We start from the raw sequence: 26534 nt of genomic DNA on the forward strand, positions 1-26534 counted from the left end.
ATCCCAACTGCTCAATTGAAATAACTGTAAAGCATATGTATTTATTCCTTGGAAACTGTCTTGTTTTTCCCAAATGATGAACAGATTTTTAGGTGTTCTATTATCTCAAATGGCTTGATAAATAGTGCATATAGGTGGCGTATATGGGAAACCAAAATTTGTGCTTGGCCTGAGCCCCAAATGTTTGCAACATGTGGCTCCGCCCCTGGTATTCAGTGACAAAGTCTCCCAATCCATAATAACAGGACTGTGTGTCACAGAGTTGCACACAAGGATTGTGCCCATATTTATGTACAGTGCCATCATTGCTTTCTCATAGCGTCTATTCAAAGCAAGTGACCTTAGACGCCTCATTACCTGCACCCTGTTTTAGCAGCTCAGCAGCAGAGTTGGTGACAGATTGTGAGGTAGTCTCCACAACATCTTCAAGAGGATCTGTGAAGGAGAAAAGCAAAAACGTCAGCTTCATAAACAAATAAAATGACTAAACAGCCAGACAGCTAAAGACAGACAGATACAGAATGCCACAAAAGCTAAATTTAGTTTAGTTTCTCTTCTGACCGTAAAATTAGGTCTGTAATTGTGTGTTGAAGGTTTACCTCTGTCAGGTATGATAAGTTTGCAGGGCAGGGCCAGTGGCGTGATTGAATGTTGGCAGACCAGAGCAGTTAAGCTTCCTGTAAAACAAAAAGATATAATATTGATATTACAGTGAGATTTGAAGCTTTATTGACACATCACGTACTTGTCTTTAATATTTTACTGCAAGAATGCACATGATACTGCTTATATACATACACAAGTAAGACAAAAATCAACATTAAAACTGTAAAGATGAGGTTACAGTTTACGTCTAGTGATGCAACATACAGTACTGTCGGCTTAGTAAAACTTTTGTACAAATATTTACATTATTGTCAATAAAATTAGACAGCATCTAAGTCTTTATTTCTGAACCTAATCCATTCCAATCTTTCCATTTAATCTTCTTTAACTCCTTGAGAATGAGTGGGGTTTTTTTTTTCATCAAAAATATTTCCTGTACAATATCTAACCACTGTCTAAGGTCGATCGGTTTCAAGCCTGTTTCTTGTGATGGCCTTTGTGCCAGCTGTGAGTATGATTTTGACCAAGTAATTAATTTCCCTTTGCAGCATCACTTTAATTATATTGCCATAGCATAAAATGTAAAGTTTCATAGAGATTATATATGTGCTAATACCTCATTCAGTACTTAATTCCAGGCTCTATTTTTAGGCAAGAGTGCACAGAATTTTTGACTGTTTACACTGCATGACTTTTGCAATTGTGACACAAATATTTTCATACTATATATTTTAAAAAAAGAAAGAAAAGAACAACAAAATGCAAAGATGTTACCAATAAATGCATGAAAACATGCAACTACAATTTGGGGAGGAAAGGAATAACTATTCTAGTTAAAAGGGGCAGATAAAAAACACGCAACATGTACAATAAGGTGCATTAATCAGTCATGTTATGCTGCAGACAAAATTACCAATCACCAGCCAGTGGTACAATGCACCAAAGACCAATAGAGGGCAGTATGGTTTGAAGTCTTTCACTGTGTGCAGTGCAGCCAAACAGCCAGTAGGGGTCTCTGTTGTTCACCAGCTGCAAAGCAAAGGATTGGTACTCACCAAAATAGGGCTCATTGGGGCAACCCTTCAACCGCACTCCTTTCTGTGTACACTCAATCAGGAAGTGGCGCACTAACTCATTCGACAGGTCACCTCCTGTTAGGAAGAAGGACAGATAGAAGATGCATGAAGTGATGAATTCCTCGTAATAGTCTGTGGTCTGTTTTAGCATAACTGTCCTCCATCTGACACCCTAGATTCACTCTGACCTAAATAATAGCTCAAAGCATTTATCTCAGCACAACACACAATTTCCCAGCCTTGAAGAGTTACATAAAACATATTAAATCACACACATTCAATCTCTTCAGAGATTAATGGGATTATGATTCAACAGAAGCGCCTCTGAGGGGGCAGGAGGAGTCTATGCGAGGAATGTCCCGACACAAAAGCTTAGAGAAAGGCCCGCTCCTTAAGGTGGGTTGGGTTTCACACTTATAAGGAGCCACAATGCCCTAAGCTGAAAATGTGGAGAAGGGCCGTGTCATGATGTCACCACAGGTGCCGCTGGACTGCGTAGGGGTGAAGGCAAACAAAAGGACAGGTGTGAGTGGGAGATGAAATTAAAGGGTTGAGCGCTGTGGTGGGCCAGTGCGGGAAGGGCAGGAGGGCATGCTTTGTGGCCTCCTGTGCTGCTTTTGATGGAAAATATTCCTCATAAATAGTTTCTGATGGACATTGTGTGGGATTTAATGTCCTCTGGCCCTGAAAAAAGCTGTGTGAATCTCTATAATCGCTCAATCAGCCTTTGTTTCCATGTTGAAGCATGGCCAGAGAATGTTTGGCCAGATCCCTTTAAAGACATTGTTTTCTTTCCCAAAAAATCCCTCCACGTTACTTCCTGAATATGCTAAACAAACACACGACGGAGTAAAAAACCAAGCGGCCTGTTTTGACCCCACTCTGGATGTTACATCCCCATCAGACAGAGTTATGTGGGGCAGACAGCTTCCCAGGAGAAGGCCCCAGGATCAGAGTTGGCTTATGGACCCGGCACATCCTTTGTTAAGGGGTGAAACATTAGCTGTACATCTAAGACTATCAGGCAAAAGGGGTCTGTTTGGCTTCATAATGATAATGCCCAGGAGAGACACACAGTGAAGAGCTCTCACACACAACACACTCTCATGTTCCAGCATTAAGGCGAGTACAGTAGGCTGTAACCGTAGATGGCTTTGTGTGTGATTGTGTGATGAATGATTCCCAGGAAATCTGTACTACTGGACCAATCTGTGATGTCTTCACCGTGATCATTGAAAGAATAAGTGAACCTTTTGCGTTTGTTTTCTTTCTGTCTACACACTCAGTGGGCACACTTTTAAAGTTTGGACAGTGTGGGGTGAGCTGTTTCCCCTGGCTTCCAGTCTTTATGCTAAGCTAGGCTAACCACATCCTGACTTCAGTTCTATATTTAACGCACAGACAGAGAGAGGTATCAATTTTCTCGTTGAAAGCCAGCAAAAAAATGTATATTTCCTAAAATATTAAAGGTCCCATATTGTAAAATGTCAGAGTTCCTTATCTTTTTTTCTTATAAAGCAGGTATAGGTGCTACACAAATACTGTAGCACTATCAAAAAGCTTAATGCAGAGAAACATACACAGTCCATATTCAAAAACTTTGCTTTTGAACGAGCTGTCAGGATTTATGTCAAGTTGTGATGTCACAACTGTACTATGTAGATCGTTTCCAACTTGAAGACAAACATTTTCAATGGATCCCTTGTATTTCCTGTTGGAATGTTAATGCGGTAACTGACAGCCAGGGCCGGCCTTGGGCATAGGCGGTAGAGGCGAATGCTAGTGGCGGCATCATCCATAGAGGGCACGACATTCGGGGGAAGAAAAAAATCAAAATGTTTATCTTTTACTATTTTTTACTGATACTATTACTATTATTTTGAAATATTACTTAAGGCCACAACAACATAACTAGACCATAACTAGGACCCTGCCTAGGGCACCAAATGTGCTAGGGCTGGCACTGCTAACAGGAAGTCAACAGGGACCAAAGCTGTTGCCATAGCCATAGATTAGCATCGAAACAGTCTATAAAGGTAGAAAGTATCGGTACAGTTGCCGTTATATTCGTTCCACTGGCTGCAACGACAGAGCAAAGAGCTGAGACCTGGAAGACCCGAGAATGCTGACCAATCAGAGTAAACAGGGCTTTTTGGGGAGGGGAACTTAAAGAGACAGGCGCTAAAAATGGAGTGTTTCAGACAGAGGGTGAATACAGATGTTTCAAAAAAGACAGTATGAGAATAATAAGTGTTTTTTGAACATTAAAACATGCAAGCATGTTCTAGTGGAAACCCAAAATACAAGTAAGAACCTGAACGCGAGCAGAATATGGGACCTTTAAAGTCTAACTTTAACAACTGTAAACTCAAAAGGAAGTATAAAATTCTGCTCTGATACATGCAAACAAAAAGGCTTCGGTGACACACAACTGGATCTTATATTAGTATAAACCAACCATACCTTTCTTGGTCTGTTGGAGGACTGAGGGTGGGGGAGTCGCCACCTTCATTGCCAGTCCATAAGCCCCTCTGAATGAGTGGCTGTCCCGCACGATGAAGCAACCAGGCTCCTTGTCCTTCAAGACTGAAATGGCTGAGAGAAGAGATACATAACGGTGAAGTGGCTCTGTAATTCTGTTTGAGAGTTTCCTTTCTTTTATTACTTTGGAACAAAAGTGGACACTGGACGCCTACCTTGATCCCTTGAGATATCTGGCTTGTACCAGAATTTTGATGTGTCCTGCACAAATTTTACAGTGACCTGCTTGACAGCCAGAACATCTGGAAAACACACAAGTATCAGCCAAACAGTCAGTACAGTACTCGCTTGAGTGGGCTGAACAAGCCATGTGATACAGATGAGGACATTAGCTTCACACGGGGACTTAAGTTTACCTGGCAGGGGTGAGGCAGTGCCCAGCATCTGAACTGAGAGGTCAGGCAAAACGTTGGGGAAGGGGATACTCAGGGAGCTCCCACTGTGGGGACTCGAGAACCCACTGAGGGCTGGAGACGCTGTTCCCAGCGAATGCTCTCCATCTGATGTCCTCTTCTTCTCAGGCAGAAGTGGGGGTTGCAGCATCTGGGGCAGCTGCAACTGATTCTGCCCTTCCATGGAGGCCAAAAGTTCCCTATCCATGCCTCCATTCCCCAGCAGATTAGAGTTGGTGTTTGGACAGTCTGTGCCATAGCCGAGACCTGAGTCATCCTGCTCGTCAAAGCTTTGAGCGGGACTATGGCTGAGAGCGTAGCGAGCCATGCAGCTTCGCTGGCTGCTTCGGGGTGAGCTGTGGGCGTTGGGGGCTGGGTGGATGTGGGGGTGGTGCAGGGGAGGAGAGTGGTGGCCATAGTCCAGTGACATGGAGTGCGGCGGTGGTTGTCTGGTAGAGGGGTAGCTGCTCAGGGACGAGTGGCGGCTCAGGACGGGATGCTCTGGCCAGGGTTGGTTTGTGGATGAACTGAAGTTATCAGAAACAAATAAACGTCATAAACATGGAGTCAACAAAGATTAGTCAAGTTCCTATTCAAATGTAAAACAGATTTTAATCAAACATCCATAAAATCTATAAAAGAAAATGCTAACTAATGCACATGTGCATCCAACTTCAGGAGGTGCATCAAGATAAACTGTTGGTGCCACTAATTCTTTCATCCGCTGGCACTGAACCACTGGGGCTAAAAAAAATGGTGAATGCGTCTCAGAGGTTCTGGATAGGACAGATCTTTACCTGTCTGTCCACTTAAGGGTCCCAACCATTGAGGCAGAGTGTGTAGCACTTAGCGCCCTGTGGCAGTTGATGGAGGAGTCTGGTAAACCGTCAACTCCAACATGACTGATCATCTCTGGATATCCCCGGGGATCTGTGTGAGAGAAAAGAATTACAGAGAGTGAGTCGAAACAGACTTTAAAAACTAAAATAAGCATGAACAAAATGCTACGATAAGTAGAACTGTATAATGCAAAATCCCTCGGGATACAGCTCTGAATCCTGTCCAGTTTCAAACAATCAATACTGGAGTTGAAATGAAATAAAAACGGTCCACATGGCCTTGAACCCAGCCATCATTCAAACCCAATCACCACTTACCCCTGCCACAACCCACGGAGTCAACAAATCAGACTCCACCGAAGCTAGAAATGAAAAGCCCTTCAACATAACTATCTAAATGCTTCATCAATCATAGCCCGGAGACACCGACAGCCCCGAATCTAAAAGCTCATGTTCCAACCTCTGCTTCACAGCGAAGTTCTCTCTGGGTTACTTCAAGAGGTGTAAAGCCAAAAGAGTTGCTGGTTTGTTCTTGTCCCTATTTCCCCTCTGTGTACACAGAGACACTTTCATGGGAGAAGAAAAGTGTTTTGTGTCATGCCTCCTGACCAACAGTAACCATGGAGATGTGGCGGGACTGAATGTGGTGATTCTTGCCTGGGTGTCTGAGGTAGTAAGAGGCACAGCATGGGCACAAATCTGCTCCCAGGCCCTACAACCTTTAGGCATGCTGTAGATCACTATAGCAACAAGTCTGTAAGAGGTCAGAGTGGAATGGAAATGAGAGGAAAAGTGAAGTGTGGAGAGATTATCTATGTGTGTATAGGTGGTTACAGACACGTACAATCTTCTGTGATAACACTGAGCCAAAAACATGCCAAATAAAACACAGCTAACTTAATGGGTAGCTTTGTCAACGGGGACCCTATTGTCCCATGGTTTGTCTTCAGAGTCTTTGTGTGTTCAGATGATAATTCTAAGTGCCTGAAAACATGGAGAGGATCCCTACAGAGATAGAACCTTATGTATACGAGTAAGATCCTTTTTGTTTAACCAGGGACAGCCTCGAAATCACCACCACCAATTCCCCCAGACTCCCCCAGAGTTTGCATGTTCTCCCAGTGTCAGTGTGGGTTTTCTCCAGGTTCTCCGGCTTCCTCCCACAGTCCAAAGACACGCACGTTAGTTTAATTGGGGACTCTAAATTAGCCGTAGGTGTGAATGTGAGTGTGAATGTTGTCTGTCTCTATGTGTCAGCTCTGTGATAGTCTGGTGACCTGTCGGGGGTACACATCGCCTCTCACCCAGTGTCAGCTGGGATAAGCAGTTACAGATAATGAAGCAATAGCCCTTTTTAAATAGGAATTGTGCAAATTTGCAGGAAAGCTCAATCAGTCTTTTTTCAGCATTGGCAGTATAAAAACAAAACCGGGGAGTGTAGCAAACTGCCGCCTACCTACTTTTGTTTATACAGAATGCGCCTTTTTCGGGGCAATGGGGGGCGTGAGCAAGTAACAAAACATGTAGCTCAGCATGTGACGTAAACAGTGACGTACTCCAAGGGAAGCCACGGCTGGTCAGTCCTTCAGCGATTCTCTTGTAAGTCGGCCCATTCCTCACCGTCCCCGTCATCTGACTGTTAATGGCCTCTTCATTTGCGAGGGCAAGGAGGGCGCGCAATTCATTGTCTCCCCAGTTGCTCATCTTTACAGTGTCTGTCAGGTTTGCATTTCCCTCTTGCTACTAGCTGCTCGCTAATTCCTGCTATCAGCTGTTTGCTGTTTATCCACCGCCAGACGATCGCACGTGCGGCGTCATCAACAGCTCCTCCCACAAGTCATCAATAGCCCCTCCACTGGCGGAAGGGCGCCTCGTCCTTTTTAAACTAAAAAGGTTCCGCCAATATGACTACCGGAAAATTGGGCACCTTGGATCAACTCGCAGACAGCACGGTGGTGTGGTGTTTAGCACTGTCGCCTCACAGCAAGAGGGCCCTCTGTGCGGAGTTTGCATGTTCTCCCCGTGTCAGCGTGGGTTCTCTCCGGGCACTCTGGCTTCCTCCCACAGTCCAAAGACATGCAGATTGGGGATTAAGTTAATTGATAACTCTAAATTGTCTGTAGGTGTGAATGTGAGCATGAATGGTTGTCTGTCTCTATGTGTCAGCCCTGTGATAGTCTGGCGACCTGTCCAGGGTGTACCCTGCCTCTCGCCCAATGTCAGCTGGGATAGGCTCCAGCCCCCCGGCGACCCTCAAGAGGATGAAGCGGTTAGAAGATGGATGGATGGATCAACTCGCCAATCCGACTCTGTGTGTCTAAACGCTCGCAGCTTGCCTGTGTATAGAGCCGGCCTATTTTTACATCTAACTAAGTGAATTAAGGGTTTATTTCAACCAAACCAGAGGCAGTGATTCTTGAAACTGTGGGAAGATGAACCAAGATGTTTTTTGTGGGGTTTTTTTTTTGTCTGTTTCAATAAAGTGTGTTTTGTGATAATACAATTACTGCTTATTGAAATGGAGTCTGGTGGCAATCGCAATTTTGAAGCCGTGTCTGGTTGAACCAAAAGGATCTTACTTTAAAGGTAGGATCTGGAGGATTTTCAAACAAAACAAAATATAGACATATACAAATGAAATCCTGCTTAATCATCACCTATGGGCTTCTACTCATGTGTGGTGGTGACTCTGTTTGCAGAGCTCCTGCCATTTAACTGTATTTTGATGTTTTTGTGAGCTCGGACCGCTTCTGGGCGGAGATTTCCCCAGCCAATGAGAGAGCGCAGGTGCCGTGCCCAAGCGTGTCCGAGTGTGCACCAGCGTGAGCCTTGCCTGAACCTCTTCTGTGAAGCCTTCTTCCGTACCTCCGGGCTCCGTACACCCAGGAGAGTTGAGCCTGATAGGAGGGGCCAAATTTGAATGTGTGTTTACAAACAGCAACTGGAAAATCCTACCTTTAACAAAAAGGTCTATCTCTGTAGGAATCCTTTCCATAATGTTGTCAGACTCTTGCCACATTAATACCAATCTGAAAATACCAGTCTGAACCTGTCAGCTGCAAAAATAAGCACTTTTATGGGATGTAAATTGACAATGAAAGCATGACCCAAGGTTGAAAAATACCAAAGATACCCATTAATTTAAATGGACAGGTGCTTAATCAATTACATGATCAGTTCTATGATACATTATATCTTGTAACATTGAGTAAACAACACAAAAAAATCCAAAAAATCAAAGGATTTTGGAATTTACATCAAAGTCTTCAAATGCTAGTGCTTCAAAAAGCTATAAATACACAACTCTTCCCATCTCTGACAATCTTATAGCCGGGGCGTGTTCCACCTCAGATAAACACCATACAGAAAACCATCCACACAAAAGGAAACAAAACAGACTCAGTGTTAATCTAAAGAACAACACTGCTATGTCTAAAAAAAAGTTCTCTCCCTGGGCCGTGACCACGCAGACATTCTCCAAAAACCAAACAGAAAGGGCAGAGACTGTTCAGGAATCTCCCTTGCTTTTCGCATTTATGAGATGTCTTTGTTTTCGGCCTCAGTCTCAAAACCGCTGAAATTCCACAAACAATGTCACCATTATTAGGTAAAGCAAGAGGGACCTGAAAGAGCTGCGTTCTAATGAGATAGAGGATCCAAACATGCAGTCACAGGGCACACATGAAAGAAGACGCTCGCAATTACCTCACACTCACAGCTTGTCTTTTTGTCACTCACTAGCTTTAATTGGTTGAGTGGAAAAACGCAAAGTTAAAAGAAGCTCGGGGGGATGTTCGGAGTGTTGCACAAAGGAAACAGTCTTAAAGGGGTTTTTTTGTAACTTGGTCAACTGTTTAACTTCCTATGATAAGGTGTCTCAAATCCAGACAAAGAAAAAGGTCACAAGATCAGTATTTTTAGTTCACAATGGAATGACATTTCTGCATTTTAAATATATACCATCAAATTACATGGAGAATTGTCTTCTATACCACTGCTCTGTTTTCCAGTGTCTATTCTTAAACACTGCTTTTAAGTTCACAGAGAAAGGCCGCGTTCTTCCCTCAGACTGAAGAATCACCACAACAGATTCATCTGTTATACATACATGTGAACCTACCGTGGTCTGTTCTGTAGCCTCCGTGAGACTGCATGCTTGGAGCTGTTGTTTGCCTGAGGTGAGTAAATTCTGACATAGTTTTGACTGAAAACACAAAGGAGACGGGAACATTTAATCAAACCTCACAAATGAGTCACAAGTACATGCAAAATCAAATGATAAAAGAAACCTATTTACAATGAGACAGGAAACAGACGGTACTTACCATAAGGTGTTGGTGGAGAGATGGGGAAGGCGGGAGTGGGTGGAGTCATGTCACTCCCGGCCTCGACACCGCTGTCCATGTCTTGGCCCTGGGCCCTGTAGTCAGTACTGTCAGTCCTGTACAACATGGGGTGCTGTAACAAACAACACATACATGTGACCAAACACACAAGATATGATGATTCATTAATGTGAAAGCTCTATAAACGCTGTATTTACCTGAGACTGTGGCACACAGGGGGAGTACGTCCGCTGACCCCTGTACTCCTCTGGCCCACTCCACCCTGAGTTACAGAAGCCTGGGTGATCCGTGACATCGCTTCCTTGGCGGCTCAGATTCCGCGTGACACCCACGCGCCCTTCACTGGACTGGACAGCTGGATACACATAGATAGACAGGAGCAAGCACGTCATTAAACGGTAACAGATTTACAGGCAGCACTCATTTCAAGGAAGTAAATTAGTTGACGGTGAAAGGAAAATGCCAGCACTTTGAACCAACACTGCATTTTCTTCTGGACAAGGTACTTTAAATGTCCATTGACTCTAGAATTAAAGGGATAGTTCACCCCAAAACCAAAAAAAAAAACGTGTAGTCACACCAGGCTAGTAAAAGGGACTAAGTTTTTAATTGAAGTTTTAAGATATTTTTCCTCTTACCTGTGGTGCTATTTATCAACTAGATTGTTTTGGTATGAGTTGCCAAGTGTTGAGATATCGGCCATAGAGATGTCTGCCTTTTCTTAAATATATTGGAGCTAGATGGCACTCAGCTTGTGGTGCTCAAAGTGGCGAAAAAACACATTTGAAAAATTCAACAGCAATGTCTCTTTCCGGAAATCATGACCCAGTTGCTCAGGATAATCCACAAGCCTTGTTGTGGGCAGTTTTGTGTAGGAACTATTTTCTTTCGACTTAACTACACCTTTCAACTGTACCACCGCGCAGAGGGAAGCGTGCATCTACGAGATGTAAACCTGATGTAAACATTAGCTGATGTTACAGCCCAGCCAAGGAGGACGCCATTTATTTTGAGATTTTACACACCAAACCTGTACAGATTGATAAATAGCACTACAGGTGACAGGAAAAATATGTATCTCTGATTTCGAGGTGAACTGTCCCTTTAAGTCACAGGCTAGGGTTGGGAAACATGGTTGAAAAAGTGATCACAATATTAACAGGTATTTTCTGATATCAATGACAAATGTATTCAAAGTCACAGTGAGGACATCAAACTGATATTCAAGACAATTAAATATGTTCCACTACACTCTTAGTAACACACATACAAGATCATATCATCATAATATCATTCAGCTCAGTTCATTAATTATAATTCTGTTTTACTGCACTGCACTAAATCGAATCGTGTGCTCTGACAATCATGCTAATTTCAATTCACATGTTGATGTAAACAAATGAGGTAAACTGGTGTGGCTACTTCAATGACTACTCTCTTGATGACATCTGAATTTAGTGCGTCCATAAAGTCACAGCACCACACTGCCAACCCCGGCGTCCTGCCTGCAGTCCTGTTTTGAGAGGACAGCTGAGGAATGCCAGGGGTCTGGCTGGTGGGCTCGATGGTGTGGAGTGTGTGTGTGTGTATGTGTGGGGTCAATGTTGTGACGACTCTGAAGAGTGCTGCCACTCAGCACCAGGGTGTTAATTTGAGCCCTCCCAGCTAGCTCTGACCTCTCAGCCCTGAAGAATGCTAATGGTGCAGAAGTGTTAATGCCGGGGGATCATTACTCACTTTGTCTGGGGCAAGTATGGATGACACAGACAGTAATGTGCATGCATGGCAGAGATTCTCAGAGCATGCATCACAGTGCTTACATTTTTTTTTTTTTAAGATTTTATACAAGAGGTATAAGACACAGTCATAAAGACAGGCAAGCGTGGCTCTGAATGGTGGAGACAAACTCTCTTTCTCTCTGATGAGTCACATTCAGCGCCATCATTTCTGTAACCTAATATACCCTCAAGAGAAGGGTTGGGCAGTATGAGGATAAATACAGTATTGTGAGGCAACAGAGATATTTCCACTGAAGTGGCTCTCCTTAAAGGCCCCTAGTTGTATCAGGCTGTTGCATATCAGTGAGCAGGACTGCTTTACAGGGGACCTAATATGTTCATTTTAAGGTTCATACTAACATACACATGCTTCAGTGCTCAAAAAACTATTTTCCTCACACCGTCTGTACTAGAGCATCTTTACTGGCCCTCTGTCTAAGTTGCTTTTCACCACCTGTCTCTTAAACCCACCACCTGATAGAGCACAGCCTGCTCTAACTGGTCAGCGTTTCCAGGACTTCCATATCGTGCTGTCTCTGCACTGATGTTGCAACCACAAGAATGACTGAAACAATGTACAGCATTACTTTCTACCAAGAAAAATCACCTATAATTGCTTCTAAACCAGAGTCGTTACAACTGGACATGTACCAGCAGGAATATGATCCAAAATCGGAGTGAAAGAAACAACAAAAGCAACCAGGATAACATGATTTTGTGATGTTAGCATGTGGCTACATGTAGCAGTGTGCTTGCACCGAGGGAATGACGGTCACAGAGTATGGCAGCATGTTCTACCACAAAAAAATCACCAATAAAATCTTCACAACTGGACATGTTCTAGAGAAATCAACAACATCAGCAACCAAGATTACATGTTTCCCTGATCTTAGCATGTAGCTACATGTAGCAGTGTAGGCTATGTCACTTGCGGAGATGACATAAAGAAATCTGTCACAAATTGTCAAGGTTTTTGTTTACTGGGATTACTTTCACATACCTCATCATGTGAAACTGTGACACGTTTAATATGAATATCCGACACTTTAATATTATCTATACCAGTGGTTCCCAACTGGTTCAACCACAGGGTCCAGATTTGTCCTTAGTCATTAGTTCAAGGTCCACAGAATTTAATATATTCAGCATCATACTTGCGTTTGGCCCTGTTTCAAGCTAGTTTGCTGTGTGTTTCTCACTCACTCTACAGCAGGAAACGGCACTTCAAAATAAAAACTCTGTGCTGGAAATTCACTGTACGTCACATGTGGTCCATTCAGAATGGACCCGTGACCCACCAGTTGGGAACCACTGATCTATATGAAAGAAAATATGGAAGCATAGAAGGTCCTCTTTGAGTTTATATTGGCACTTACAGCACTTTTGCATCCATGATTAACTCCTTAATGTGTCAAGTATTCCATTAACTGCATTCACTAAAATAATTTATCAAATGAGTACTGCTATTAACATTAACAGGGGCTGCAGGTGCATTTTACAAACACTATGTTTATGGGTCTTGTGCCCTGATGTTGTTTGATCAAATGCATGGTAACTGTTAAACAATCCAATAAAAAATACAACTAAAATTTCACTGCCTCCTAAAAGTCATACAGTTACTGAAGATATAAAATATGAAGACTTTTGCAATGCACCAAATTTCTTCTGCAAGCTTAACTTTAGCCTCAGGTGGAGAGCACCTCCAACCTTCCTGAGTATAGAGTCGCCTCTCATCAGTTGCTGTTAGTCAGCACCAGTCCCCTTGACACATTATGATATATTAACTGTCCTCATCCATCTCCATGTTCTCTTTTTCTTCACAGCAAAAACAATGACAGCATGGAGGCATGGTGCGATGATGCGAGGATGCCAGCAGGAAAAGCATGACTGGTCTAGTTACATTGATACTGAATGCAAATTTAAGCCAAAAAGCATCACTGCAGATTGAATTGCTTTCAACAGTCCACATGAATCATTCATAAAATCAATATAATTTCACCAGCCTTGCTTTATGATAAACAGCTTTTTCCTCCGATTTCATGTAATAACACAGCTGGGCAGAATGTCCCCGAGCCATTGCTCCAATCATCACCGGTGCAAACAGATGAAAGACCTACATTAAAAACAATCCACTACTTCCTGTAGGTTATTTGCAAATTAGCAAAAAGTTATAGCCTTCAGCATTTGTTTCTTGGAATGACGCTTCTGTGTAGTTGATTTGCACAGACAGGTACACCGTTGGAATCGCATGGAAAAAACATTGCCTCCGGCCTCACTTGTTCCTCCCTTGGAAATTCCTCAGGCCTCCCCATCTTGTGCCCCCTGCAACCACATGTACATGCTGGAGTGTGATTCATGCGCTGCTAACACCCACGCAGCTTTGTGCATTTTCAATGCCTCAGTGGTTTTTAGCTAAAGAATGAAAAAAAAGAGGTTGTATGAATATTTTCAAGTCTATAGTGCTGAACTTGATAACCTGTGAGGGTGAGCCAAATCTGATATAAAAAATTGGTCAGAGGGGAATTTTGTAAGCTTGAAATTTCTCTAACATTTTAAATCTTGCTGGTAGCAGACACAGAATCATTTAAACAAGCAATGGGAATTCTTTTACAGTGTTTTGAGCTCATAGACTGCATCCTTGAATCGGCTCCTGGAATCAGTTTCACCATGAACAACGTCGAAATAATTTTGGTAGATATCAGCTTTGTTGCATAACCTCTGTCTGCACAACAAACCAAACAACAATAATCAAATGAGACAATTAAAAATTATGAGAACATAAAACAACAACACAGACAGCATCTATTAAAGATGACTGACATTAAATGAAAGAAATGCTGCGTGTGTTTAACGCAATTCTCCAAACTTCTTCTACACACAACAACAAGCAGTCAGTCTGTGGGAAGTTCCACTGGAAACACAACGTTACGGACTTTGATTTGGTAAATATCTGTATTCCTCAGTATGCAACCTCTATAATCAAACACTGAGAGACGGCAATGTTCACAGAGGTCGATGACAGCTGCTCTCCCTCGCTGCGTGTACCGTACTGATCCTCTAGTCAGATAGCTATACAGACAAGTCTGGACGGCGCTCTTTCCTCAGAATCATACTGAAAACATCTGAAAACCTGGCAACAACCCTGCTATTTCTGCCACTAAAACACGCCAGGAGGGAGAGGGAGAGGAGGAGTGCTTTGTTGAGCTAACTCTGCAGCGAAGGGGAAGGGAAGCTGATGCTGTTGGAGAGACACTACTTTGTTTTGGAATCTTCCTCACATTAATTAAAGTTGTTTTATTACTTGCATCTCTGCCCTGTTTATTTCTAGCAAAACAACTTCACCGCTTTCATGATGACTGTCGCACATTTCTCCTCACGACCACACTTCCAGACCACACCACATCATCACCACCACACCCAGACTGTCTGACGGTCTTACCTGTCTGCTGTGTGTTTTTCAGGCTTGCTGCATTATTATCGTTGAATCTTAGATTGATGCCGTTCGGGCATTTGGAGACTGAGCCGTTCACGTGCGTCCCGCCGTTCCTCTTGATGCTGCTTTGGCTCGCCACCGGCATGAATGAGGGATCCAGGTCCATGATTAGCTGGTTGAGCTGGTCGATGGAGTTGTCAATGTCTTTCGTTAGAGATTTGAACTCCTCGTCACGTTTGTTGTTGTTGTTATTGTTTATCGTCGCCTGTTCCTTGTGGGGCGCCGTGTTCCTAAGAGCATCTGTTGTCATGTCCCTGGTAGGGCCCTGTGGTTCAGAGGGCAGGCTTGCTTTGGGGGAACTGCCTCCTTGCTTGTTCCCTGGGTATCTCTCTGTATCGTTTCCATCCTCGGGCATGTAGATAAACTGTTGTGCGGCGACCATTTGCTGCTGGCGAACCCAGGACTGTGTGGAATAGCTTCCCTGTCTGTAGACGTGCTGCTTGGGCATGGGGGCACAACTGGGATTAGCGGAGGCCACGGAGTTGCTCCTGGAGCTCATACAGCCCCTTCTTGCCTCAGCATAGCCTCTCTCATACTCCTCCAGAGGAGGGGGCGCAGGGTGGTGGAGGTGGTGCTGGCTTTGGCTTTGCTGCTCCTCTCCTCCAGGACTACCGAAACCATCTGACAGCAGGGAGTTCTGGCTGCTCTTGTGGCAGGAGGACGACAAGGTCCCTAAGCTGTCCACACTGTGCAGATCATGACCCGTAATGACCTCATCATCTAGGATGTCCGTTTCCCTCTCTCGGGGTCTGGGGTCTCCGTTGATGTGCACTTGCGCTGGGACTGTGTGCTGGATGCCCACTCTGGGGCCTTGATCACCCATCTCCCCCAGTGAGGGGTCCTCAAGACCAAAGCCACTTAAAAGGCGCTTCAGTTGGACCTTCTCCTGCTGGCTGGGGCCCTGGTTAGGCCTGATGGTGGTGGCGGGCACAGGCGTGGGTCTGTCTGCCCACAGAGAAGTGCTGGACAGGCCCGAGTCGCTGCTGACAGAGAGGGCGTGGTCGCTGTGGTCAGGGCTGGAGGTGGCGGAGGTTGTGCGGGCCCCTCGGCCCAGCGTCGCCTCTCCTCCGCCGGGGCTCCTCTTTGTAGCCGCTTTGTCCTGGGTTAGGCCTTGAGAGCGTGGCGCTGCAAAATAGAAGAGATGCAGCGCTTCATACAGTCAGCTGGTATGGACTCACGTACACACAGAGACACACAGACAGATGGCAGAGACTCACACGAACACAAGCGGCACAAAACCACAGACAAAACAAGACTCGGTTAACATGCACAGTCACGTCACCCCATAACCTCCATCATTCAGAATCTGTTATAGACAAAAGCTCAAACACTCGCAGTCACACCTCACCCCACAAAGACAACATTCCAGACAGTACAAAGCAAACAGACTACAAATAACTAGGATATTAGTACAGTGACAGAGAAAAATATGTGAATCAACATGTCAAACAGATCATCTAATTGGATGTGTTGGAAAAATACCTAAATTATTACTCAAGGAAATATATTCCTCTTGCCATAACAGCTCCCACCAGGCTACAAGGTGAACTGCCAAGGTGCTAGTGTATGCAGCGTGCGATGTAGACAAAGGTGTTCCTCATGCTCAGGTTATATAATAGATGTTAAGTCTCCTGTATGCTGCTACAAGAGTCAGACGGCTGTGGATCTTCAGGGTCTGACCCCTGCATTCCTCACCCTGCTGTGATTAAGCCCCCTACTCGCTCTCACCTGCCCCCTGACCCCCAGCATATGTCCAAACAACCTCCTTAATCCCCAGAAGTGAATGAAAAGTCACAGAAGTCAGTCAATTTTGGAAGGCAGAGTCAAATCCATCACAAAGGAAAACAAGCAAAATCAAGTAAAGCCTGGACTCACGCAAAACGAGGGCTGGAGAAGGAGTGCGTGTGAGCAGCGTTGCCAAGTAAGTAAAGCTCGCTGTTTCACTGTCACTCTCTCCTCAACAAAAGAGAGCTGGAACATGACTCCTACGCGTCTCCCTCAATCTGCCGCCTTAAGTACTTGCCTTTCAGTCAAACCATGACTGGAGGATCTGAATACCAGACACGCATGATAAAAGCTCCCCCTCCTCCCCCTCTCCAAACGCTCCTGTCTGTATGTATAGCTTGCCCCCCTCCTTGCTTGCACAAACACACGAGTTGAACCTGCATCCGGCCTTGACGGCCTCAACTCAGGCCTCCATGCAGGTCAATCCCACCAGGAGGTTCCCAACAAATCCCTCTCGCAACATTCCTTCTGGCAAGGTGCGAGCAGGTTTTAGGGACAGATGTTTACCCTCTCAGTGTTTCTCAGTGCTGGCCATCTTTTTCCTCTCTCTGTCAACCCTGTCATCCTCCTGCCTCCCTCCCCCTCACGGCCACCCATCTGTCTCAAGAAGAAAAGTCTCTTACCTTCGCTGCCACTACCAGGTATGCGCACAAGACAATCCCAGTCTCCAGTAAAACACAACTTGCAGAGGAGAGGCAACACAGACACACGAGAGCAGTCATGGCTTCTAACCAGCAGATAATGGTCAGGGTCAAATCACGAGTAGGAATAAGTTGGCCCCTGCTTTCTTCCTCTGCTGAGAAGGTGAGAGTGTTTGCACTCCACACAAGGGGGGACCTTGAGATCTCCAAATAAGGGCAGAGGAATGTAAACAAGTGAGGCGGGACTAAGGGTAGGAGGCGGGCTGGAGGGAAGCAGTAACCCGACCTCTTGCCCTGCATTAGGGGACTACCCCACTGGGGAGCGAAGGGGGGATAAAAGAGGGAAAGAAAGAAAAAGAGAGGGCGGCCCACAGAGGATCAGAGAAAGAAAACAACATTCCTGCAGCTCCAGACTTTTTCACTCTGTAAAAAGACACTTTTTAATTAAAGCAATCCTTGCCTTGTACTTGGAGCTCTGGAAGCAGCAGCCAAGTTGTTTTTCTCTCACTCTTGTGTGTCATGAAATTGCATGCCTGCCGTCCTCATGAACAATATCAGCAAAAAAAAACAGATGTGCCCTAAACTCAATTATGGGGTTCAACAATTGTTTTAAAAACTGTTTCACCTATTGGGTTTACACTGGTGTTAACAAACCCAAGAATGGTTAACCAAGTATGTTCTTAGCTTACGAAAACCAGTCAAAGCATTTATATCGAGCATTCATCATGTTGGCTGTTGTGGTATGGTCAGTCCCTGAATAATCCACCAATTACAGTGCAGAGAGCGGCGAAACCAGAACCGTTCCTCAAGCTGCTCTCGTATCGCAGGAGGAGATCTGGTTGTGTATAGATATGCAATTACCTAACCCTTCCCATTCCTTCTCAGTTACTACCATCCCGCACCTCCTGGATGCCAAAACCGTGAGTCGGATGCATAATGATGATCATCATCCCCATGTTCTTCCGCCCAAGCTTCTACATGTGCCTCCGATGTGTAGACGACAGCCCTCTGGGAATTATTATCTCATAAAGTTCTGTGTGCACTTTGTACAGGACATAGTGTACATATAGAGTGTATGGAGGGAAAACTCCATCATATACATTTTCTCATATGCCCCTATTGGTAGAAAGTTTTGAGATATAGTACATTTAATTTTAAATTTACAAAAAATTTGAGTACCTTGCAGAGGAATCTCAGTTACTCCAGGTACACCATAGATTTTGTTATCTTCCCTTGTCTAACTTTTATGCACAGTTTATTTCATTGACAACTACAGTCCAGTCATCCCTAGCTCATGCCAAGGAGATTAAATAGAGGAGAAGTACTGGTGTGATACAGTGTTTTATCATTGGGATACAACACATCTGCAGTATATCTGACCGGAAGCCTCAATAGCTGGAGCACTATCACAGAACATGGGGATGATTGTTCCTCTCACTGAGGCATTCACAGTTGGCCTTGGGTTGGAATTTAGTATTTTATATGAAGAGATATTCAGGGTGGGAATCACCAGAGGATCCACAATACGATATTATCACAATACTTAAGTCACGATACATTCTTATTGAGATTTTAAATATGTTGCCGTAAAATATATTGCAATTTATTACCTTTTTCAAACTGCAAATTATGTCACTAGAGAAAAACTTTGTCAACATCTGTTTTAGCTATGTGAGACGATATGATATTGCCACACAAAACTATTGCAATACTATGCTGTACTTTTTTCCCCCCACACCTATAAGGGTAGGAGTGAGCATTACACTTCTCCAGTTATTGCAAAGTCCTTAATGAAAGACCATGAACAAATGCTTTCTAGGCCAAAAGTTGGCCGATTGACACCGATGTTAACACTTATATTTTCATCACTAATAAAAATGCAGGGCATATGGTGTTAAACCTACCTCTGTTAAATTGGCAATAATAAGAAGAACTCTGGTACTGTGAACATACATGTGAATGTCTTAATTCATATAGACTTTGCATGATTATTTTATTTCCCAGAGGTTTACTGCCTTTTTGCACATCATATTTTTGATTTATTTTGTGTTCAAATTGTTCATATGCTGCTTGTTCCACACAATTTCTGATAATAAAGTATTTGAAAATAGTAAAATGTTCTTCCTTCAATTTATATCTTTGTAACGAGTGTTTGAACTATATTTAAGCCATCAAAAGCAGGTATTTCAGGGTTTTTTTTAAATTGAAAAACATAAAAATTTAATCGGTTATCGGATTTTTTTTATTCCATAATATCAGAATCGGCCCCAAAAAATCTGTATCGGTCAGGCCCTACTAAAAAGTTCCGTCAGGCCACGCGCACCTAACAACCACACTGATGCTTTTTATAATTTCATTTCTGGGGTCCCAGAATATTAGATTATGTTGTCGGTCAAGATTCTCAGTCATCCAGGTCATGGTAATCATAAGTGCTATATCGTAGGCAACTGGACTTGCTTGCGTTGCTTGAAGATGTTTCGCATCTCATCCAAGACGCTTCTTCAGTTCTAAATGACTGGTACGGAGTTGCAGGCTTTAAACCCTGTGTGGGTGTGAACCCTTGCAGAGTCGTAGGGGTCACATGTGAGCTCTCAGTTTCAGAGTCGACTCCGAAACTAAGAGCTCAAGTCCAGTTGCCTACGATATAGCACTTAAGATTAGATTATGTTCTTCCAACAGAGGTCTCGCCAGGACCATGAATTGGGGGTTTTCCTATTAATTACAATGCCCTTCCTCACTTAACTCCAGCGGTCTCATTTATAAAACAATGCATAGGATCCATACTAAAAATGTATGTACAGACAAAAGTTGAAAATGCCAGGCGCCAAGAAATACTCGACAATGTCTACAATCAGGCTTCCACCTCACCATCTGTGTCGCCAATGTCTCCAAAATAAGCATGTGTCAAAGTTTCTCCCATCAAGTCTGTTTTAATAGATCACAACTTTTCCGTGGGCAGTGGCCTGAGCCTCTTTTAGGCCTTGTTTAAAAATGAGACTCCGGGTCTCCTATTTATTTTTATTATGGCCTGTAATTTTTTGAGTTTTGTATTTTTTTGTATAACTGAGATATCAAATGTTTGCTGCTGTGAACTGTTTTCACTGGAACTACATTCTACCAGAGAAACAGTATCTATGAAAGCCGTTGAGACCCAGATTACTCCAGACCTTTTCTGGAAAGAAATGTTGGTGTTTACTTTTTTTTTTAAATATCAGTTTTCAGTGCTTTAAGCCCCACAAATTAATTCCACCCGTCTATATTGTTTCACGAACTATCTGCATGGCTATATAACACTAGCAGTTTACCATTCAGCACTTCACATTTTAATCTTCCCTATCGAATATTCATGTCTGCAGTCAGCTGTTAGCCGAGCTACACAAAGACAACAACCTCCTTTGACAGTAAACTAAAGCAAACAAGCTTTCTGGATAAACAGTCTTTTAAAATTCTCCATTCACACGTGGGGATAAACAATTGACCAAAATCCATTGAAGTAAATGAGGTTTTCTTTTCACAACCTTAGCACTACGGTGGCAAACTTTTTTTTAGACTTCCTCTGAGTGACAGCCCCTCAGAGTCAGACTGGCTCTGTTGGAGGACTGCTGGTAAGTAGATGCAGAATTCCAACAAAGCTCCTCATCTCCCGTCTCAGATGTAGTGTTTACATGAGAAAACAAGGCTGTAAATATCCCACATGAATGCTTCAGAATCAAGGCAAGAGGAAAAATTGCCCCTTTGTTAATGTCTCCGCTTTGCTTTGATGAATTCTTAAATTTGAGCGTTCTGCTTCTTTATTGCATTCCCAGAGGTGCACGTAAAAGTATATATGGACATGTTGGGGTATTTCAAATGAAAATAAAAAGAGCCAGCTCATTTTCATCAAGCTGAACTGCGCTTATAAAAACACTCAATGAATCCTGGGAAAGGGTGGATCTGTGTTTTAATGCTACCACCACGTCGCTCTATTCTGGGAGGTTGTTGTGAATTCTGTGGTTGAGTGGAAAGCAACAACCACAGCTAGGACGGGACGCCCCGACAGGGTGGCTCTGAGTGTGAGCCTATGTGTGTGTGTGTGTGTGTGTGTGTGGGATGGTTAAAGCATGCCTATTCATTTGATGAAACAACAAAATAGAAATCTCTTGAGAACTAATTGCTCTTCCTCTGAACCCTGCATTCCCTACATACAACAACACTCCTCCCTATCCATCACACAGAAACAACTCTGCTTGTCATGCCCATCATACTGCATTTACATCAAGGTACATTTTTGGCTTCTTTTTCCTTCCCTCACCAAAATATAGTCTCGTTTCCACAGGGCCTGCCCGCCTGGGGTCGATGAGTAATAACTCCCGTTAGCGGCGCAACGTAAACGAAGTTAGCGGTGAACGTGTGCGCATGTTAATGCAATCACACTGCAGTCCCTCAGTAACATCGAGCACTTGACCTGTCACGCTGTGTTAACTCCCTGAGAGAAAAAGAGAGCTTGTGTGTGTGTGTGTTTGTGAAACAGAAGGAACACACCGAATACCAAACAGTAACACCCTAAGCATACTTGATCCATTCATAAAACAGCCACTGGTATTTTCAGTCAGGTGGAGTCTGATTCATTAGGCAGATCTTGGCGTTGTTATCATGTCTTGTGAGTCATGTGGTGACTAATGCAGCAGATTAGTAACAGTACCTTCACCATCACAGAGGTTCTGATAGGAGTCCCAGCGGATTAGAGGATCTGCCGTGTTGTAGTCCACGATAACATCCGCCCCATTTTGCCACCTGTCTGCACCTGGACCCAAAAAAAACAGCATTATTTTAGATTCTGTATCTTGGCCATTGTAACATCTGTCATGGCTCGAGGGATGGGTTACATATTAAGGGTTGGGCAATAATTTCATATTATAAACTTTCAGAGGAGCTGTGTTATAGCACTGTATGATCTTCTTATCACCCAGTCCTGATTATCAACTAATCTTACTACTTAAAAGCAAATGTTTCCCTCATATTTTCAATAGATTTTCCAATATAAAAGACTTAAAGGAAGAGTTTGGGAAATATGCTTATTTGCTTCCTTTTGTATGGAATCAGCTGTTTTATATGTGATGTACTGTCTGTAAATTTGCAAAATGTTCCCATTGCAAATTGTTATGCTTTTAATTGTTTGTACTGTACTGTCTGTATTGATCTCTATTGAAAAATTAGCTATGTAGCTTGCTCTGGTTCAACAGTCTAACAAACTAATAAACTAAACTAAAACACCTTTCATATGTCTGTATGCTAAATATGATGCTACAACCAGCAGATGTGTTAGCTTAGCTTAGCTTAGCTTAGCACAAAGACTGGAAAAATGGAGGAACAGCTAGCCTGCCTTTGTCCAAACGTAAGCAAAAAGTCATTTTTACAGGTTTTTTTGGTAAGGATTAGACAAACAATGTGTAGTTTGAATTAAAGCACTTTGGAGGTGTTTTTGGGGGTTTTTTTTGTTTTGTTTTTTTTACCTTGGGACAGAGCCAGGCTAGCTGTTTTCCCTGCTTCCAATCTTAATACAAAGCTAAGCAAACTTTCTCCTGGCTGTAGCTTCGTATTCACCGCACAGATGTGAGAGTGATATCGAGCTGTTAAATCATGAGATAATAACCAAGTCCAAACAAGTTTTATTTTTTACCCTTGTTGCTGTAGATGGAAATCATATCTACATCACATTGCTGGGGGACAACAATGACCGGAAATATCACATTTCTGATCAAAAGACCATCACATGCTGCCAAAGTATTTTAACTATGCTACAGGAATTGTATTTAATAGACACTGAAGCAAATAAATGCAACATATGACACATACAGAGACCCACACAGCATATGCCTCATATCCACTGCATGGTTTAGTTCAGCTCCACTCGACTCGCTTTTGGTACTAGGTCTTTTTCTCTTTTGTTTTCCACTGCAGATTGTGCCCCCTCAGCATAGGCAAGATCCTCAGCTAGTCGCCACAGCTACTCTGAGTGAAACTACCATGCCATCATCTCCAACATGATAAACGCCACATCCTCTTATCTGCAATGATGTATGCGCTTTGTAAATTGTGTGGCATAGTGTATGTAGTTTTGTGGGTGGAACAGTTTTAAAGTGTTTGTGCAGGATGTCCCATGTCTAGTAACGATCTCTCTGACCAATCAGTGTCTTGACTCCTTTTAGTATCAGCTCAGCTCGTTGGAACCTCAACAGAGATAATACCAAAACACACTACCTGGTACTATGCACAACTTTTGCCAATGGAAAACCAAAACAGGGTGAGTCCAGTTGTCCTGTTCCGTGCAGTGGAAATGCAGCAATACTTTCACTCCTGTGGGGCTCTGGGGCAGCCCATGCTGTGCTTCTTTACCTCTCTGTCAGCACACACTTCACACTACATTTCCCCTCTGCAGCATTCCACATCCCTTCTCACCGGGGGGGCAGAGGGGGAGGAACGGAGCACAGGACAACACCACGGGGAAAACTGAGAAAGCTCTGCATCTGCTTTTCCAACTACCTCTCCCTGTAGAGAGAAACTCCTGAGAAAAACTCAAGAGTTAGGAATCTACCTGGGATCTTCTCTGGTCCCTCTGAGAACACCAGCTCCACTTTGCCATAATCTGGAAATCTGGGATCTGGAATGTAAGCACACAGGAATGCCATTAGTGTGGCCATTCAGAAGAGGAAGGATGAATGGTGGTGCCTGCGAACAGGATTCTCTCAGTACACGTAACATGTTTGGGAAAACAAGATTATTGGTCTCAAAGTGCCAAGGCTAAATTAAGTCCAGACTGAGCCCTGCAGATGCAGCGAGAAGCAGAGGAGTCGCCGTAAACTAGCACGTTGAGACCTGCCTTTTTTTTTTTCAGCTCTACCTTTGTTGGCAGTCTCCATGTCTTCTTTTTCAAACATCAGGTTGTAGCCCTGCACTGCTCCCGTGTGGAACTGCAGCCGGAAAATAACTTCACGCTCTGAAGTTACGTCACTCTTGTGATAGCATTTAATCTGGAAATAAAAATGTTGTGATTAAAACAATCTAAATAGTGATGTTAGAAACTCACAGAAGGCATCTTGTGTTTTTTTTCCTACCATGATGTCTCCTTTTAGAAGCTGGGCCGGCTCCAGTGTGATGCATACACGGTCTCTGTGGCTGGGACCGATGTGACTGGAACGAAAACAACGGAAAAGTGAGTCAAAGTGAGCCAGAGTTTGGAAGCAGTCACAAACATTTACAGAAAGCAGCAACTCGGAGTTAAAATCAACATTAAAGTAAGTAAAACAGGAAATTGCTTTGATGTATTCCAATATTCTTTGAGGTAAACAAATTACTGCACCACATGTGAGCGCTACTTACTAGATTCCAGATGAATACACTGCTTGCATTCCCTGGTAAACCTTGATGTATGGACGACATACTGCAGAGAAAAAGATAAATTATCAGATCAATAATATGGCTCTGATAGCATGATCTTTAGTAGCCTGAAGCAAGATAGGTAGTCAGATTGTTTTGCCCACACCAAGTGTGATAAGCTGCTGTTGTGAGAAAGGGATTTCAGCTCCATGATGTGACGGAGACCTTTGTTGTTTTAGTGGAATTAGCGAAAACAGCAATTTACATGCAAACATGGGTGTGAGTTCCCATGGGTTTACTGGGAACCTATAAAGAAGTTCTTCTCCTCAGTTCTCTATATGTAAGTGCCTCTATCTGTCTGAGCATGCATGTGTGTTGGAAAAAATATATAAAGTATAGATAAGTCGCCATCGTGTTTACTGCTCCAGCTCTGATGTGGTCGTGTCTGGGTTCTTTTATGCCGTCATGGTGGCAGCGACTGTGTTTTCATTGGGAGGTGCAGCTGTGTGTAGTGGTAAACAATATGAGTTTAACCTCCTGTGGCGTCGAAGTTTGGGATCCCGTGGAGGATGATGCAGTGCAGGAACAAGGGAGAGGCATTGATCTTCATGGATCCACTTAGAAGACTGTTGAGGATCCAAACATACCTGACATGAGAGCAAAGAGGTGGATGTAAATAATACGCAGGACGCTTGTAACATGCTAAAGATCCAAGGGTATTGTTTACTTTTTTAATCTGATATTTAACAACAGTAACTTTTAGACTGTATTTTTTTGTGTTTGTGTTAAAGGCATATTCCGAAGCAAAAAGTGCAAAACAGGGCCAAGATATGCAGCCTTTTAATCCCTAGTATGGGTCAAGCTCCACAAACACTAGATACTACACTTCCCATAACGCAACTTGATGATGTTATTTTACCCTGCTTGGCAAATATCCACATCTTTCGAACTGTAGCGTTTAGTTTATAACTCAGACACTTCATTAAAAACTGTAACCTCCAAACCAAAACTGAGATAACCCTGATGACATCGCTATGACATCATCAGGGTTATTTTCTCAGACTTCACAACAGTTGAAAATATTCTTATTCTCTACAGAGTTAGATGAGAACATCAAAACCACTCTCATGTCTTGAATATGTCCGCTGAATATGAAGCTTAGCAGCAGCTGGTTAGCTTCATAATCTGGGAGCTAGCTGTTTCCCCCTTCCCCAGTCTTTATACTAAGATAAGCTAATCAGCTGCTAGTTGTAGCTTCAGATTTAATGTCCAGACATGAGACTGGTATTGAACTTCTCATCTAGCTCTCGGCAAGAAAGTGAATAAGCACATCTCCCAAGATGTCAAACTGTTCCTTTAAGACAATATTTAATGTTAACGAAGTTAGGCTTCAAATGAAATGTGCTTTGTAGGACACTGTACCTACGGCATAGGCTCTGCATAAGCTGAAATCATTTCCCTCAGTGGAAACGAAGCTTTTATTTACTTTAATTTCACAGATAAGAAACAACAAATTGTGAAGCCTCCACAAAAATAGCATTTTAAGTCTTGTGTGTGATTTATCCTGGCTTCATTTGAGCAGAGGAAATCTCCGCTAGTCCCTAGGCTAATTTATACAATGTAAAATACCTTGGGGTTGTGCTAATAACGTTAGCATGTTATATATGTTTGGAAAACATGT

General features: G+C 43.2%; 1 protein-coding gene across 2 annotated transcripts in view; it reads right to left on the minus strand.

Annotated features, from left to right (window-relative positions):
- Positions 1-26534, minus strand: part of LOC126409088 (tensin-3-like) — a 43505-nt gene that overhangs the window by 1914 nt on the left and 15057 nt on the right. The window contains exons 7-23 of one of the 2 annotated variants that reach the window (XM_050074990.1): positions 25388-25500; positions 24857-24917; positions 24592-24667; positions 24378-24507; positions 24072-24137; positions 22179-22280; positions 15018-16196; positions 9998-10155; positions 9780-9912; positions 9575-9658; positions 5413-5545; positions 4580-5142; positions 4379-4465; positions 4146-4277; positions 1662-1757; positions 600-677; positions 358-435 (exon numbers count right to left, since the gene is read on the minus strand). In XM_050074990.1, coding sequence (XP_049930947.1) covers positions 358-435; positions 600-677; positions 1662-1757; positions 4146-4277; positions 4379-4465; positions 4580-5142; positions 5413-5545; positions 9575-9658; positions 9780-9912; positions 9998-10155; positions 15018-16196; positions 22179-22280; positions 24072-24137; positions 24378-24507; positions 24592-24667; positions 24857-24917; positions 25388-25500 — 3269 coding nt within the window. The remainder of the gene's footprint in view (positions 1-357; positions 436-599; positions 678-1661; positions 1758-4145; positions 4278-4378; positions 4466-4579; positions 5143-5412; positions 5546-9574; positions 9659-9779; positions 9913-9997; positions 10156-15017; positions 16197-22178; positions 22281-24071; positions 24138-24377; positions 24508-24591; positions 24668-24856; positions 24918-25387; positions 25501-26534) is intronic. The other variant, XM_050074992.1, reaches the window with a different exon arrangement.

The sequence above is a fragment of the Epinephelus moara genome, chromosome 21, assembly GCF_006386435.1.
Source record: "Epinephelus moara isolate mb chromosome 21, YSFRI_EMoa_1.0, whole genome shotgun sequence".
NCBI classification, from domain to species: Eukaryota; Metazoa; Chordata; class Actinopteri; order Perciformes; family Serranidae; genus Epinephelus; species Epinephelus moara.